Source organism: Myotis myotis, unplaced genomic scaffold (genome assembly GCF_014108235.1).
Source record: "Myotis myotis isolate mMyoMyo1 unplaced genomic scaffold, mMyoMyo1.p scaffold_m19_p_15, whole genome shotgun sequence".
Taxonomy (NCBI): domain Eukaryota; kingdom Metazoa; phylum Chordata; class Mammalia; order Chiroptera; family Vespertilionidae; genus Myotis; species Myotis myotis.
This window is the reverse complement of record NW_023416319.1, coordinates 40,324,786-40,339,566: the sequence shown is the minus strand read 5'-3', so window position 1 is coordinate 40,339,566 and position 14,781 is coordinate 40,324,786. Positions and strand designations below refer to the sequence as shown.

General features: G+C 52.2%; 1 protein-coding gene across 3 annotated transcripts in view; it reads right to left on the bottom strand.

Annotated features, from left to right (window-relative positions):
* HK1 (hexokinase 1) overlaps positions 1-14,781 on the bottom strand; it is a 65,473-nt gene that overhangs the window by 6,615 nt on the left and 44,077 nt on the right. For all 3 annotated transcript variants that reach the window (XM_036336943.1, XM_036336941.1, XM_036336940.1), the window contains exons 9-15: positions 12,012-12,245; positions 9,661-9,965; positions 6,884-7,032; positions 6,467-6,586; positions 5,058-5,153; positions 3,653-3,752; positions 250-433 (exon numbers count right to left, since the gene is read on the bottom strand). In XM_036336943.1, coding sequence (XP_036192836.1) covers positions 250-433; positions 3,653-3,752; positions 5,058-5,153; positions 6,467-6,586; positions 6,884-7,032; positions 9,661-9,965; positions 12,012-12,245 — 1,188 coding nt within the window. The remainder of the gene's footprint in view (positions 1-249; positions 434-3,652; positions 3,753-5,057; positions 5,154-6,466; positions 6,587-6,883; positions 7,033-9,660; positions 9,966-12,011; positions 12,246-14,781) is intronic.

Genomic DNA, 14,781 nt, shown 5'->3' with positions numbered 1-14,781 from the left:
GGTCACTAATGGGAAGCGGCACCTGGAGAGGACATCAACCAGGGCCCTCTTGTCCCATGTTGGGGGCCCATCCCCCATTCCTGCTCTCCTTGGGCCAAAAGCCAAGGTCAGGAGGACACCCGAGGGAGGGACCGGTCTCCAAGCCTCTGCGTAGACCTCACTCTTCCTAGAAGCACCTTTGACTATAACAGGCAGAACGTCCTCCCTGTCCCGACCCCCTTATGCGTCTCCTCCAACACGCAGAATTACCTCTGTTTCCCAGCGTTCAGAGAGTTTTCATCCACCAGGACGTCGTACTCTGTTCTGATATCATCCAGACACCCGTTGTCCCCGAAAGCGCCCCACTCCATGTTGATACACATCCGCCCCACGTTCCCCTCCAGCATCTCCACGTTCTTCATCTCTTCCATGTAGCAGGCATTGCTGCCAGTCCCTGCAACACACGAGGGGGAGAGAATTGGCCTGGGGTTCCAGATAGGAGTGAGCTTTTGAGATGAGCAAAGTAATAGCGTCACTTTCCCAAAGTTTTCCAGAAAAATCTCAAAATATAGAAGGAGAGTCAGATCTAAGCCACCCAGAGAGCATTTGATCAACTCGCTTTGTACGAGGACATCGATGCCAAGAGCCTCCCCTGTATTCATTTTAAGAGAAGATGAAGGGATACAATAAAGGGATGTATCTTCAATGGTGGACATTTAGGCTTTATTTAGAATGGAAGGATATTTCTCTCTCCCACTCCTGCTCCCTCTTCCTCTTTTTACACACACACACACACACACACACACGCACACAAAATATTAGGGGGTTGCCTACTATTATACCATAGATGTCCACTTATCTTTCCTTCTTTTGCTGTTTTGTTGTTGTTAATCCTCATCTGAGGATATTTTCCCATAGACTTTTAGAGAGAGTGGCAGGAAGGGGGAGAGGCAGAGAGAGAAACAGCAATGTGAGAGAGATACACTGACTGGTTACCTCCGGCACGTGCTCTGACCCGGCCAGGATTGAGCCGACAACCGAGGTACGTGTCCTTGACCAGAATCGAACCCGGGACCCTTCAACCAGAAGACCAATGCTCTATCCAGAGCCAAATCGGCTAGGGCCACTTATCTTTTCTTATCAAGGATGGTCATGGACCTCGGCTGCTCAATAACCTCTCCTACGTGTTCCAGAATGAAGCCCACAGTGAGGCACCGAAGGACACTGTCCGGAGCATTTCAAGGTGTCTTTCTAACGTGATGATCCCTCACCATTTTGGCATCGCAGACCTTTTTGAAAACCTGACGACTGTCCTGAGGACCTTGTCCCTGGGTGCACCACACACTGGACACACACGGTATGACCTACAGATTCCAGGGGCTCAGGAGCCTCTGATATCCATCCCTGAACTGCCCCAGAGCAGGCGACTCAGACTGTGGCCCCCCAAGGACCCAGTGGGACACAAACTGTTTGCTGTTCTCATCCATGAGGAGTTAAGTAGAGAAATTGAGAGGAAGTCATTGGAAACTTTCACAGAGTTTTAATTGCCATGATATCCAAGCTTGTGGTCACTGGCTTTGTCTCGGTGAATGGACTGGAAATTTAAAAACCAACCAACTGGGCTGGCTCAGTTGGTTGAGCATCGTCCTTTGCACCAAAAGGTTGCCGGTTTGATTCCCAGGCAGGACACAAACCTGGGTTTTGGTTCAATCCCTGACTGGGGTGCATACGGAAGACAATGGACCGACGTTTATTTTTCTCTCGCTCTCCCTTCCTCTCTCCACGCATGTCCTCGGGTGAGGATGAAACAAACAAAAACCAACCAACTAACCAAGGAGGCCTTAGTGAAGACATGTTAGATATGCCCCTGAATGGCCTGGAAAGCCTGCTAGTGAGGATGCAGATTTCGATTCAGGTCTGGGGTGGGGCCCGAGACTCTGCATTTCTGACACACCCGCAGGTGGTGCCGAGGCTGCTGGCCCAGGGACCACACTTTCAGTAGCAAGGCCCTGGCGCACCATCAACCAGGCAGAATACAGACACAGACGGACTTTCAACATGAGGGAACGCAAGGGCATCCCCACTGGCTAGACCAGTGGACGGCAAACTCATTAGTCAACAGAGCCACATATCAACAGTACAACGACTGAAATTTTTGAGAGCCAAATTTTTTAAACTTAAACTATACAGGTAGGTACACTGTTATTAACTTAATTAGGGTACTCCTAAGGCTTAGGAAGAGCCACACTCAAGGGGCCAAAGAGCCGCACGTGGCTCGCGAGCCACAGTTTGCCGACCACTGGGCTAGACCCAAAGGGCTTTGGTCGTTGCCAAACCCATTAAAGAAGCTGAAGCAGAATTCACAAGCCTCTGGCTGTGTAATGGGATTATTTCTGTTTTCTCAGCTTCCTTTCACCTAAAATGTAAAACTGAGAAATGGAAGTGGGTGCAAAGCATGAAAATCATACTTTCTGCCCCTGGGAGTTCTGAGCAGAGAGATGGATGAGCAGGGAAGTAAAATGTGGCTTTGCAGGCAGCTGGAGCTGTGGAGAACCCCCACCCCCACCCCACCCGCCTCTCGTGCCAGGAACAGCTAACTGGGCTGCCCTGACACCCAGGCAGGAAGGTGAGGCAGGAAGGTGAGGCCTGACCAGGAAGTGGAGAATATGCTGTGTCACTCTGGCTTTGCATTTCACGCCCAAGTCCATTCATAAAGAGAAGGGAGGGAGGGGTTGGGTGGAGAGAGCTTTGCAAAAAAGGAAGAAACAACAAATGAGCCCCAAAGCCAGGCCCCAGAAACTTTCACCTGGAGCTGCTCCCTCCTTCTTTGATTTTCATAGGAGCCCAGAGTGGTTTAGCCAATAAAAAGGCCTTCCTGGCACCACAGGGCCGCCGGCTGGGCTTTATCCCGGCTTTATCCCAGCACTCAGTGCAAGGCCCACGCAGACAGGTGCACCTAAGAAACAGGGTTCTTTTCCCAGCACCCCCTGACCCCAGGAGCAGGTCCAATTAGACAAGTGGTTTTCCCACAGCCCAAGTCAGTATGCTCCCGGAAGCAGTGCTCTTGAGGCCCAAGCCCCTAATGTGCTTGGGCTATAAGGGGACAACCTGCAAAGCCAGCAGATGACCCTTCTCAACCCGCTTCAGGGGCTGGGACTGCTCACAAACAGGAGCTGCTGGCATCCAGCTCTTTCCCACGGTCAGGCCTGAGGAGCCCGCCTCTTCCTTCCCAGACACAGGCTGGCAACACCTGCCTGGAGCTTCTCCATACCAGCTCCCGGGCTCCTGCCCCGTGCTCCCGGGCTCCCACCCCGTGCTCCCACCCCGTGCTCCCGGGCTCCCACCCCGTGCTCCCGGGCTCCCACCCCGTGCTCCCACCCCGTGCTCCCGGGCTCCCACCCCGTGCTCCCGGCCACGTGAGCCACGTGAGGCCTCATCCCTGGAAAGCTCTGCTCTTGACTGTCTGGTCACTATCAACGTGGTAGGTGCTGGGGAGGGAGAGCCCCTGCAGGGCTCTGTAGCCTCGGTCAAGGATACAACTCTGGAGGTGGTAAGGGGACAGGACTGACAGGTACTGTCTCCCACAGAGGGCTGAGCTGCGGTTCAAGGCCTCACGAAACAGGAAAACCCAGCCTTCCTTGCCCCGAGGAGAGACACCTTCCAGGACACCCACCTACGATGAGTCCAATCTCACAGGTGGGTTCCTCATAAGCACAAGTCATCATGGTGCCCACCGTGTCGTTGACCACAGCCACCACGTCCAGATCAAATTCCTGGGGAGAGAAACGGACAGGGCGTGAGCTTTAGGGAGGGACGCCCTGCCTGGCCGAATTCCCAGGCTCACGGGGCTGCACCACAGTCCGAACGCTCCTGGGGCATCGTCTGGAACAGTTTTCTCGCCAGCCCACAAAAGGCACTCAGATGCTCCTTCACTGACTAAACGCCTCCTATTAATGATGTCGCTACAGTTTAAGATCTACAGAAAGGAAGTATTATTAGAGAGGCGGCCGAGGGGGAATTGTTGAACGGATAAAGGCTGCCAGAGACTTCGCCCAAAAGCTCTTGCTCTTGGAGTTCAAAGCCTTATAGCCTTTCAGGGGGCAAAACTAGTGACATGAAAAGATGCCTGCTTCCTGTTAAATTTAGAAAAGCAACTTGTTATGTAGCCTATATGGTGTGATTACAACTTTAAAAAAATGTGTGTTGGTATATGCATGGAAAGTAAGTTGGGGGAACACTAACACTGAGTTGTGAAATGGGCAAAAATAGATCATTGGGTTTCTTTTCAGTGACATACCAGCTGCTGGCTAGTAGGCAGGTGCAACCGATCCCTCCTTCAAACCTATTCACTTCAGTCTTCCTGGTCATCTAGGTATTTATTTGTCTGCTCTTTTAAGCTGGAAATGTTTAAACTGGTGTGTGTGTGTGTTTTAACATCTTACTGATTCCCTGATTAATTAACGAGTTAAATAAAATCTCTGGAATTTTTCATTTTCTATTGTGTCAATGTTCTCCGGCCAGAGGCCAACAGAAACACAGCTGTAGTGGAACAGAGCTAGACTCCTGGCTGGTGGCGACCCGTGAGAACACCGTCCGTGGGGCGTCTCAGCGTGTTAGCCCTTCTTCTAGGATTTGAGCCTCAGTGGATGGCTTCAGGGAGGGGTCAGAGAAGGGGGCTTTGGTCTGGGTTGGATGCTGTGGGGGAAGCAGGGCAGCTCTTTGCGTGTGTGCTGAGCTTGCCTTGATGGAGGTACACGCCCATGCTGCCCGGTCCCATGGCGGTCACCAGAGGCTGCGATGATGCTTGTGTTCTGTGAGACTGTTGTGTCCAACAGGAGGACACCAGGTCTGACAATAGTGCCAGGCTGTTTGTAGGAGAGTTGTGATTTTACCTTTTTAAGCAAACTATCCTTTAACAACTCAAACTGTTCACCTCTGTTTTACTGCCGACTATTGGGGGAACCTTCTATCCAGGTCATGTGCCTTTGGGTTGTTTGAATTATTTATGATCAGCAGGTAGGATTCTTATAACCCAAAAGCACAGTAAAAATGTCTGAAAACATCTCTGTAATAGTTACCTCTCTCCTTTTTACTGCTTCCCGTAGTAAGGTGGCTACGTCGTGCCCCACGCAGTCGGTTGCCTTAAACCCCTTCGTCCAGGTGATCAAGATTCCCTGAAACAGGAAAGGCACAGGGAGAGTCCATGAAATCAGCCTCTATGGGCAGAACACACAATTCCTTTCCTTCCTGAGTCACTATGTGCTTAGAATTTACAGCACAAAACCCCATTCCTTCCTGAGTAAACATCTGCTGAGAATGTACAGCGAGACTATGCTGGAAAAATGGAGGCACAAACCAATAAAATACTAATAGTCCTCCACAGGCCCGACTCCTCCTCACCATCCTCACAGCGGTCAGTTTATAATCCCCATTTCACAGATGGAGAAACTGAGGCATAGAATATTAACCAACTAGTTCCCCTGAAGAACAGTCTGCCAACAACCTAAGTGGAGAAATGCACATTTTTAGTAGCACTATTACTACCTAAAGTAAAACGGATTGGATGCAGCGATGCAGCTGGTGGGTGTGTAAGTGAACTGCAAAAAACAAGCTTATACGGATCCAACTGCTGGCACCTAACAGGCCTTAAGAGGAGAAAAACCCCAAGTCAGCACTGTCACTGCATTAACTGGCTCCCAGAGGCAGGTGCCCGACCCAGCTTCCCTGGTTCTGCCAACCATACGCTTCAAAGCCTGACCCAAGGCCAAGCGTGATGTAAGGTCCCCTCCAGGGCCTCCACCCTAGCCACGCATCACCTGTGACACACAGAGGCACTGTGGCTCCTTCTGCAAGGCAGGCTTGGTCTTGCCTCCATGACGCTGCAAAATAGGTTCCCTCTGCACAGAACATGGTCAACCTACTGACCGCCCCTAGCACAGTGCTGGGCTCTGGGGGGCCGGCTCCTCGGGACTGCAGGCTCCCTGAGGACAGACACTGTGCTCTTCAGCTCCACCCAGTCATTAGTACTCAGCAGGTGCTCAGCACTGACCCACGCAGTCGGTGGCCTTAAACCCCTTTCCATCCCACTTATTGAACATTCATCAAGTATTTCTTCTGAGAGCTCTCTGTGCTAGGCATGTGGGAAACAGAGGTCCTCACCCAAGAAGCATAAACACAGCAGAAAGACACAAACACTAATAAGTGTAGGAAGTGCTACAGTCGGACAACACTAGGAGGAACAGGGAACATGGAGGAGGGTGCGGTTCTTCTTGTCTGAAGGACAAAATACTTCCCTGCAGAGGTAAATGCTTTAAATGATAAGAGTCTGAAGATGTCCTGGAGGGTGTGGCATAAAGCCTGGGTCACCCACCGACTGTGCCATCGGGGCCGTGCGGACATTGAGGAATGACAGTGAGGCCGGAGGAGGCCCCCAGAGCCAGCTCGCACTGGCCACCGGACGGTCAGCACTGCCCCGTGCCTGACTCACCGCATCCAAGCTCATCTGCTTGCAAGGAAACGAGAAGGTGAAGCCCAGAGGCATTCGGGGGCCTTTGATCCCCATGTAGTCCAGGAAGTCGGAGATGCAGGAGACGATGTGGTCAAACAGCTTGAGGAGGAAAGAGCGGATCACATGTGCGTTCTCTGATTTCATACTTTCAATGCACTCGTACAAATGTACACGGACGCACACACAGACATTCACCCTGACACATCAGAGCACGCCCCCCTCTCCGGGATCCCCTGAGCATCGTAAGCCCAGCATGGCTGAAAGTGCCTGCTGCTTTCGGGCCACAAGGACATCTGCCCAGCTGCAGGCATCACATGCAGGTGTTGGGGACCACCACTGCCACCGGCTGTGTGACACATACACACCATGGTGGTGTAGAAAGCAAAACCGCCTCACCTCCTCCCCAGTGCCCTGCATGATTTCGATGGGAATGGCATAGATCTTGTTGTGCATCTCCACCGTCCTCTTTTTCCCACTACGGATTTTCACCAGCAGGACGCGGAAATTCGTTCCTCCAAGATCCAGGGCCAAGAAGTCACCATTCTCTGTCGTAGTCAAGAACAGAAAGAATCTCAGGAAACAGCCAAGTGCCTCCTGGTAGCCAGTGACCCTAAGACTCCAGGCTTTCAAGGGGGAAACCCCCATCTACACTAATAAAAGACAAACATGCAAATTGCCCATACCTTTGCTACACCTTAAGCCACCCCCACCAGCCAATCAGAGCGACTATATGCAAATTAACCCAACCAAGATGGCAGCCGGCAGCCACGGAGCTGGAGCAAGCAGGAGGCTTGGTTGCCCCAATGATGGAGGAAGCCAAGCTTCCCGCCTGCTGCGGCCCAGCTCTGAGCTCCACTTAAAGCAACAAAGTTTCAATGATAGAAGGTAAATAAACCCCAGATACCCACTTTCAGCCAGCTGTGGCCACGGAGCTGGAGCAAGCAGGAGGCTTGGGTTGCCCCTGGCGATGGAGGAAGCCAAGCTTCCCTCCCGCCCACCCTGGCCAGCTCTGAGCTCCTCTCAAGGCTACAAAGTTTCAATTATAGAGGGTAAATAAATCCCAGAGTTAAAAAAAAGAAGAAGAAAAAAAGGAGAGGCTGGGAGCTTCCGTCGCCGGGGGGGCTTGGCCAGCCTGAAAACAGCCCTCAGTCCCTCACCCAGACTGGCCAGGCATCCCAGTGGGGCCCCCCACCCTAAAGGGGGTGTGGCCAGCCTGAAAACAGCCATCAGCCCCTCACCCAGGCTAACCAGGCACCCCAGTGGGGACCCCTACCCTGAAGGGAGTGTGACCAGCCTGCAAACACCCATCAGCCCCTCACCCAGGCTGGCTAGGCACCCCAGGGGGACCCCCACCCTGATCGGGGACACCCTTCAGGGCAAACCAGCCGGCCCCCACCTATGCACCAGGCCTCTATCCTATATAATAAAAGGGTAATATGCAAGCTGACCCTAACAACAGAAAGACTGGGAATGACTGGTCACTATGACACACACTGACCACCAGGGGGCAGGCACTCAATGCAGGAGCTGCCCCCTGGTGGTCAGTGCACTCCCACAGGAGGAGCTCTGCTCAGCCACAAGCCAGGCTGACGGCTGCCAGTACAGCAGTGGTGGTGGGAGCCTCTCTCACCTCCTCAGCAGAACTAAGGATGTCCGACTGCAGCTAGGCCTGCTCCCCATTGGCAAGTGGACATCCCCTGAGGGCTCCTGGGCTGCCAGAGGGATGTCTGGCTGCCAGCTTAGGCCCAATCCCCCGGGGAGCTGGCCTAAGCCAGCAGGTGGTCATTCCCCGAGGGGTCCCAGACTGCGAGAGGGCACAGGCCAGGCTGAGGAACCCTCCTGAGTGCACAAATTTTTGTGCACCGGGCCTCTAGTATTAAATAAAGGGGAGAAGCTACAAGTCTCTCCTCCAGGACACAGCTCAGGCTCAGAGAGGGGTGGCCACTCACTCACTGACCACCACAACCTGTGAGCCACTCTAGAAGGACAAAAGGCCCCAGCGAGGAACCAATCTTCACAACAAACTTCGCCAGGGTTATTGAAAAGCCTGGCAACAACCTAATTATTAGAAACCTCATACAAAGATTAGTAACATTTGTCAGCTTGCACACATGGCCACCATCATTCCCCTCCCTGTCCACATGCTTCTTTGCAAAGTGACTGCAGTTCTTCCCATTAAAAGGGAGAGTCTATTTCTCTTCCTCTGGTATCTGGCCTGGCTAATGACTTGCTTTGGCCAACAGTGTGGCAGAAGCCAAGCTGAGCCACTCCCAGCTCAGACCTCCAAGAGGCTTCAAAGTCTTCCCTCTCCCTTGTGGACCCTGCCGCTACCAGGTGAACAAGCCCTGTGGCCCACTGGAGGGTGAGACACGTGGCCAGGCTCTCCTGCACCCCAGCTGCTGCTAACCAACTGCTCGACATGTGAGGGAGGCCCCTCAGCTGACCCACCAGTGACTGCGGACACATGAGTGAGTCCAGCAAAGATCAGCCGAGCCTGGCCCAGATGGGCCACCATAAACTGCTGACCCACAGACTCACAGGCAATAATGAATGGTTGCTGTGTTAAGACACTAGGTTCAGAGTGGTTTCCAATGCAACGATATAAAATAACTTACACGTGGGACATCTTCATGTCACACACATTCATTACTCCACGGACCCACCCGAGAAGCCCTTTGGAGTCCCCACAGTGGTCAGCTCCGACGACACCCAGCAAGGTCAGCGCTAAGGGCTGACCGCTGCTCTCAATCTGCCTGGGTGTGACAATCCCTGGGCCCGTCTGCCTCATGCACACCATCAGGGCTTAGGAGGGGTGCATGGGTGTTTATCCTACCGGTTTACCGTGTTTGTGAGACAACCTATAGCATCTCGGGGAGCAGGGTTTGCCCAGCTCCGTTCTTGGAAGAACACTGTGTAATTCCCAGCAGGCTGTGGTATTAGAGAAGGCGCCTGCCCAGGAGGCCCGACCAGGGAAGTCCACGGCCCTGAGTCACACACGGGCAAGTCAGCGATAAAAATGAAAAAGTGAGTGAGTGAGTTTCTGGCTCTTGCCAATACCATGCAACCCCAGTGCCAATGCATCCACCGGAGAAGCCAACCGCCCTGCTGCCCACTGTGCCTTGGTCATTGGTGTGAGAAGCAGGAGGGCACGTGGGCCCCAGCAGAGGCCTCACCGGTCCCATCCGGAGTGCTGCGGACGAAGGAGGGCAGCATCTTCACCACGGCCTTATCGTTGGTCTTCTTCTTCAGCCCCATCTCCATCTCGGTCCGCATCCTCTTCTTCACCTCCAGCAGCATCTCCCTGGTGAGACGGAAGTGCGCCAGGGTCTCCTCTATCTGCCGGTGCTGCTCAGCCAGGCGGTAGGCCACCGCGGTCACCATGGCTGCCCCCTTGCCGCTGCCACTCTCCGAGAGGAGGAAACGCACGTCGCAGTCGGGCACCAGGCGCCTCAGGGTCTTGTGGAAACGTCGAGAATATCTGGAGGGGAGGGGGGCGCGGAGGGGGCACAAGAGCTGAACTGAGCCATCTCTCAGGAACCTCCTGTACCCCCTCTCTTTCTTTTCTCACACTTTAATTCCATTTTCTACGCTTGCTCTTCTCATTATACAAGTCATACACACCCACTGTAGAAAAGTTAAACGCGGACAAGCGGAAAAGGAAGACAAAATCACTCATAGTCACACACAACAAGGAGAGGATTCTCATTATTACACGAGCATCGGATATGGAAATTCAGGGTCCACAGAGGATTCTGTCCTCCACCACGACAAGAGGAGAGGCAGCATAGAGCTCAGAGCCCAGAGCTGGCGTGTCACATGGGGAGAGAGCCTGCGTGAGCCCTGGCACTTCCCCATCGCGGGCCTGTGCCGGACCTTGGAGTTCAGAGGATGACAGTGCCTGGCTGCCAGCGACGTGCGGGAACTAAAGGCATTCATGAAATGCTTAGATCAGTGACTGGCATGAGGACGAGGGCTGGATGATCACTCTTGCTTTTTATGTCCACATGGTCCTTCCCCCCACCCCAGGGTCTGGGCATTTTCAGCGGCTAGAAGAGGACTTGAGGACAGGACTCGCTGGGACACAGAACTTCCTCGGAGTCTGTGTCTGTTATAAGTGGGGAGGGCTGCCTGCCAAAGGAAATGGGGAAGCGGGAACCCAGAAACACTAACAGGGGTCAACTCCAGGGGCGGGGTTAGAAACGACTTCTGTGCTCTGTGTGACTTTTGTAATTATCTCCAGTGTCTAGACCGAATATATGTTCCTTCTGAGATAAGAAACACTTAACCACAGTTATTTTTTAACCCTCTGTACGCATAAGCGTCTATAGACGCAATTGAATTTGAAATAGCGGGGCGTGCGGGGATGGTCCCCGTTGCGGACGCCTGGCAGTTCACTGGTTAAACATGATGTTGCAAGTGAAGAGTTCTGGAGATGGCTGGCTGGTGGAGCAGCTCCACAGCGTGACTGTACTTCATGCTGCTGAACTGTACACTCAACACTGGTTAAGAGAGTGAGTTATATATTATGTGTTTTCACTACAATTTAAAAAGCTTTTTAAATGTCCCATTGCAAACCTGTAAGCTTTCTTGTCTAAACATTTGCTAAGAAAGAAATCCTCTCTAACTCCCCACCAAGATGGCTCGTTTCAATGTCAAAAATGCACAAAGACTTGAAAAATACAAAGAAGTAAAACGATGACCCTACAGGTAATAATATCTAACTTGCTCAAAGCCTATCCCCAGCACCACGCACCTCCTTCCGTGTAAGCCAGCGTCCGCTTCACTGGCACTAGAACTGGGTGCGAAGATGAGCATCTACCTGCGGGCCCCTTCGCCTGCACATCACGTCCCGTGGGAAAAGCACCTGCGATTCCGCACAGAAGTCATGTGCTAGGGAGTCATCGTTCAAACTCGGCATAAAGACTTAGACTTCACCTTCGGCCTTTTAAAAGGGGAAAGCCATGTTCTTAGTGGCCACCGAGGGCTGTGGAAGCTGAGGCGTCCTACAGACAAGGAGGCAGCCCGGGGCCGAGGCCCTCATCCTCCGTGGGGACCGCTTCCAACTTCCATCTCCCTCTGGCTCTCAGAGGCAAAGTGTCAGCACGTTGCCCGTTTAAAAAGGTAACGTCTGCGGGGCTTTCACAGGAGCTTCTACATCAGGAATGTAGACGCTGCACCTAAGACCCAAGCGTCCGTGAGGATCAAGGTCCCTGATGACATGAGGACAAGCAGGAGAACTGAAGATGCAGACACATCCCACCCGGCGTTCATGGCAGCTGCAGGAATCACTAACAAAGCTCACGAAATGAGAGACACGACAGTGCCGGGCAGAAGCAACACCAATGAGAAATGGCTGAGGGCCGGATACTTCCCAAGTGGGCGACCCTGACCTTTCTGGCCAGAACCAAGCATTGTCTTATCCACAAAAAAAAAAAACTCCTACTGGGTGCAAAAGCCTGACCTCTGGAGCAGGTCCTTAGCCCAGACGGGTACTGATGCCAATGACAGCAAAGGGCAGACTCACTGTGGGTGCATCTTGTAAAGAGACCCGTCGACACCAACCGTGGTCCGCAGCCTGGGGATGCCCTTGTTATCTCGGAGGCGATTCAAGATGGCGCCCAGCGCTGCAGCCACCAGGTTGGCAGAGCGGAATGAGACGATGGTGCACACGTGCTGGACGGCAACGCAGTCAACATCGGACGGCTCCACTCCCAGGCGGGTCAGGATGTCTTTGGCATTGCTGAGGCCTTCCTTATTCCTGTGAAGTGAGAGGGCCTCTTGTGAGTGAGGGACCTCGCCGGGCAGCGCAGAGCACGGAGGGCCCAGGGTCTGGGAAGGTGCCCGCTACTCCCCGGGGTGTGCGGCATGGTGCGAAGACGGAAAGGAGCGTGAAAAGGGGTTCCTCCACAAGAAACACCAGTCAGGCTATGAAAAAGGGTGCTCTGCTGGGTGATGACATGCACATGGGAGAAGTGGAGAGGCGAGACCGCAGGGCTGCTGAACAGGTGGACAGACAGCTGCTCCCACCCTGGGGCTCCGAGTCAGGGACCCGGGAGAGTCGCCCGGTCTCCCGGTCTGTGAGCTGCTGCTCCCACATTCTTCCTCAGTGCTTTCCAATCAAATTGTCATTTTCTGCACACCCGCTTTGTATAGCTATTGTTGAAGTGGTTCCAAGGTACTTTACAGTTTGTTACCATTATAGATGGTGTCTTTTTATATCTATAATAATAAAAGTGTGATATGCTAATTAGACCGGACATCCTTCAGGACGAAGCCGGGGCTGCAAGGGAAGCCCGGGGCCCGGGTGCCAGAGGGAAGCCAATGCCGGCAGCTGGAGGAAGGAAGGCCTACTCTTGCACGAATTTCGTGCATCAGGCCTCGTGTGTGTGTGTGTGTGTGTGTGTGTGTGTGTGTGTGTATTTTCCCCCCTTTAATGTACCATAGCAAAGTCAGATGTTAACAATGGAAAAACTGCGTGAGGGATTGTGGAACCACTCTGTACTGGCCTTGCAATTTTTCTGTAAATCTAAAATTATTCTAAAATAAAAGATTTATTTTAAACATATACCAGTATACCTATTTTCATTATTGCCAATATATAGAAATACAATTGACTTTTGTATCTTCTCTCCAGACACCTTCCTAACCTCTCCGGTTATCCTAGTCCAGCGGTTCTCAACCTGTGGGTCACGACCCCTTTGGGGGTCGAATGACCCTTTCACAGGGGTCGCCTAAATACATCCTACATATCAGATATTTACATTACAATTCACAACAGTAACAACATTACAGTTATGAAGTAGCAACGAAAATAATTTTATGGTTGGGGTCACCACAACATGAGGAACTGTATTAAAGGGTCGCGGCATTAGGAAGGTTGAGAACCACTGTCCTAGTCACTTGCCTAGCTATGTCTGTGTTTCATACAGACAATTACCATCTACAAATTATGACAGGTCTACCTCCTCTTTTTTTTTATTCTTATGCTTGGAATTTCTTTTTCTCTTTCTTATTCTTTTATCTATTGTTGTTAATCCTCACCTGAGGATATTTTTCCATTGATTTTTAGAGAGAGTGGAAGGGAGGGGAAGAGATAGAGAGAGAGAAACATCGATGCGAGAGAGACATGGGCCGGGATCGAGCCTGCAACCCAGCTATGTTGCCCTTGACTGTAACTGAACCTGCGGCCCTTCAGTCTGAGGGCCGACGCTCCATCCACGGAGCCACGGCGGCCGGGCGCTCTTATTCTTTAAACACTAGCCAAGACTCCAGGGCAACGCTGAACAAAAACAGGTGACAGTGTCTTGCTCCTGACTTTAAAGAGAATGCTTCTAACATCTGCCCTTGCAGAATGCCTTTAATAGGCATTTTTAAGAAAGTCTTTATTACAATATACAGGTTTTCTTGAGCTAGAGTTCAAGTGGGTTTTTGTTTCTTGGTCACCAAAAAGCCAATACGAGACACAGGCCAAGAGGAAGGCAGGCATTTCCTGACTTTGTCAGTGAGTCTGAAGACAAGCCATGAGCATCCTGTCCCTCCCCTCCCAGCAGCTGACCAGGAGACCTGCAGGACAGTTAGCTGGAAACAGTCCCCTGCTCTCTGCTTGCGGTAGTGCAGCACCAATCCCTCCTCGGCCAAACGCCAGTACTTCCTGTGGCAGAACAGCAGGCCCAGACAGGCTCCTTTCCACTTCCACCAGCCGCCTCCGCCCACAAAGACAGCTCATGCGCATCTCCTCCGTGGAGCCGGAGCTACGAAGCACTGGCTCTCTCTGCGTTTCCAGGACCACAGCAGGGGTTCCTCATGTTGAGGCCAAGAGATAGCAGCCAGGGTGCTGGCTGGACTCTGTTCTTCTGTGTCTATCTGTCCTGTCTCACATGTTAACCAATGTTTCTCAAACTTGAGCCAGGGAACACGTCTTCTGGCTGCTAACCAAAGTGAGCTGGGTTTTCTTTAATATGCTAAGACATTGTAAATCCCTAAAGAGAGGATAAATATGCAGTATTTCCCAAACCTATTGGCCACAGAACCCTTTCTCCAAGGAACACCTAACTATTTTGAGTCACTAGGGTTCCGTGGAACATAGTCTGGAGAAGGTCCTGATATCCCAAGGAGGAATTCCAAATCTAGGCCCTGGGCTCGGTCAGCTCCTTGTTCACCACTAGGATCACCTCTAATCTCACCCTTTTGTGGGGGGAGGGGAGAGAAAAGGGGGCTGCTTCTGTAACTATGTCATCCATGAAGCATATGCTGCTGAGTAGGACATTCTTTTTCTTAAAAAAAATGTTTTATTG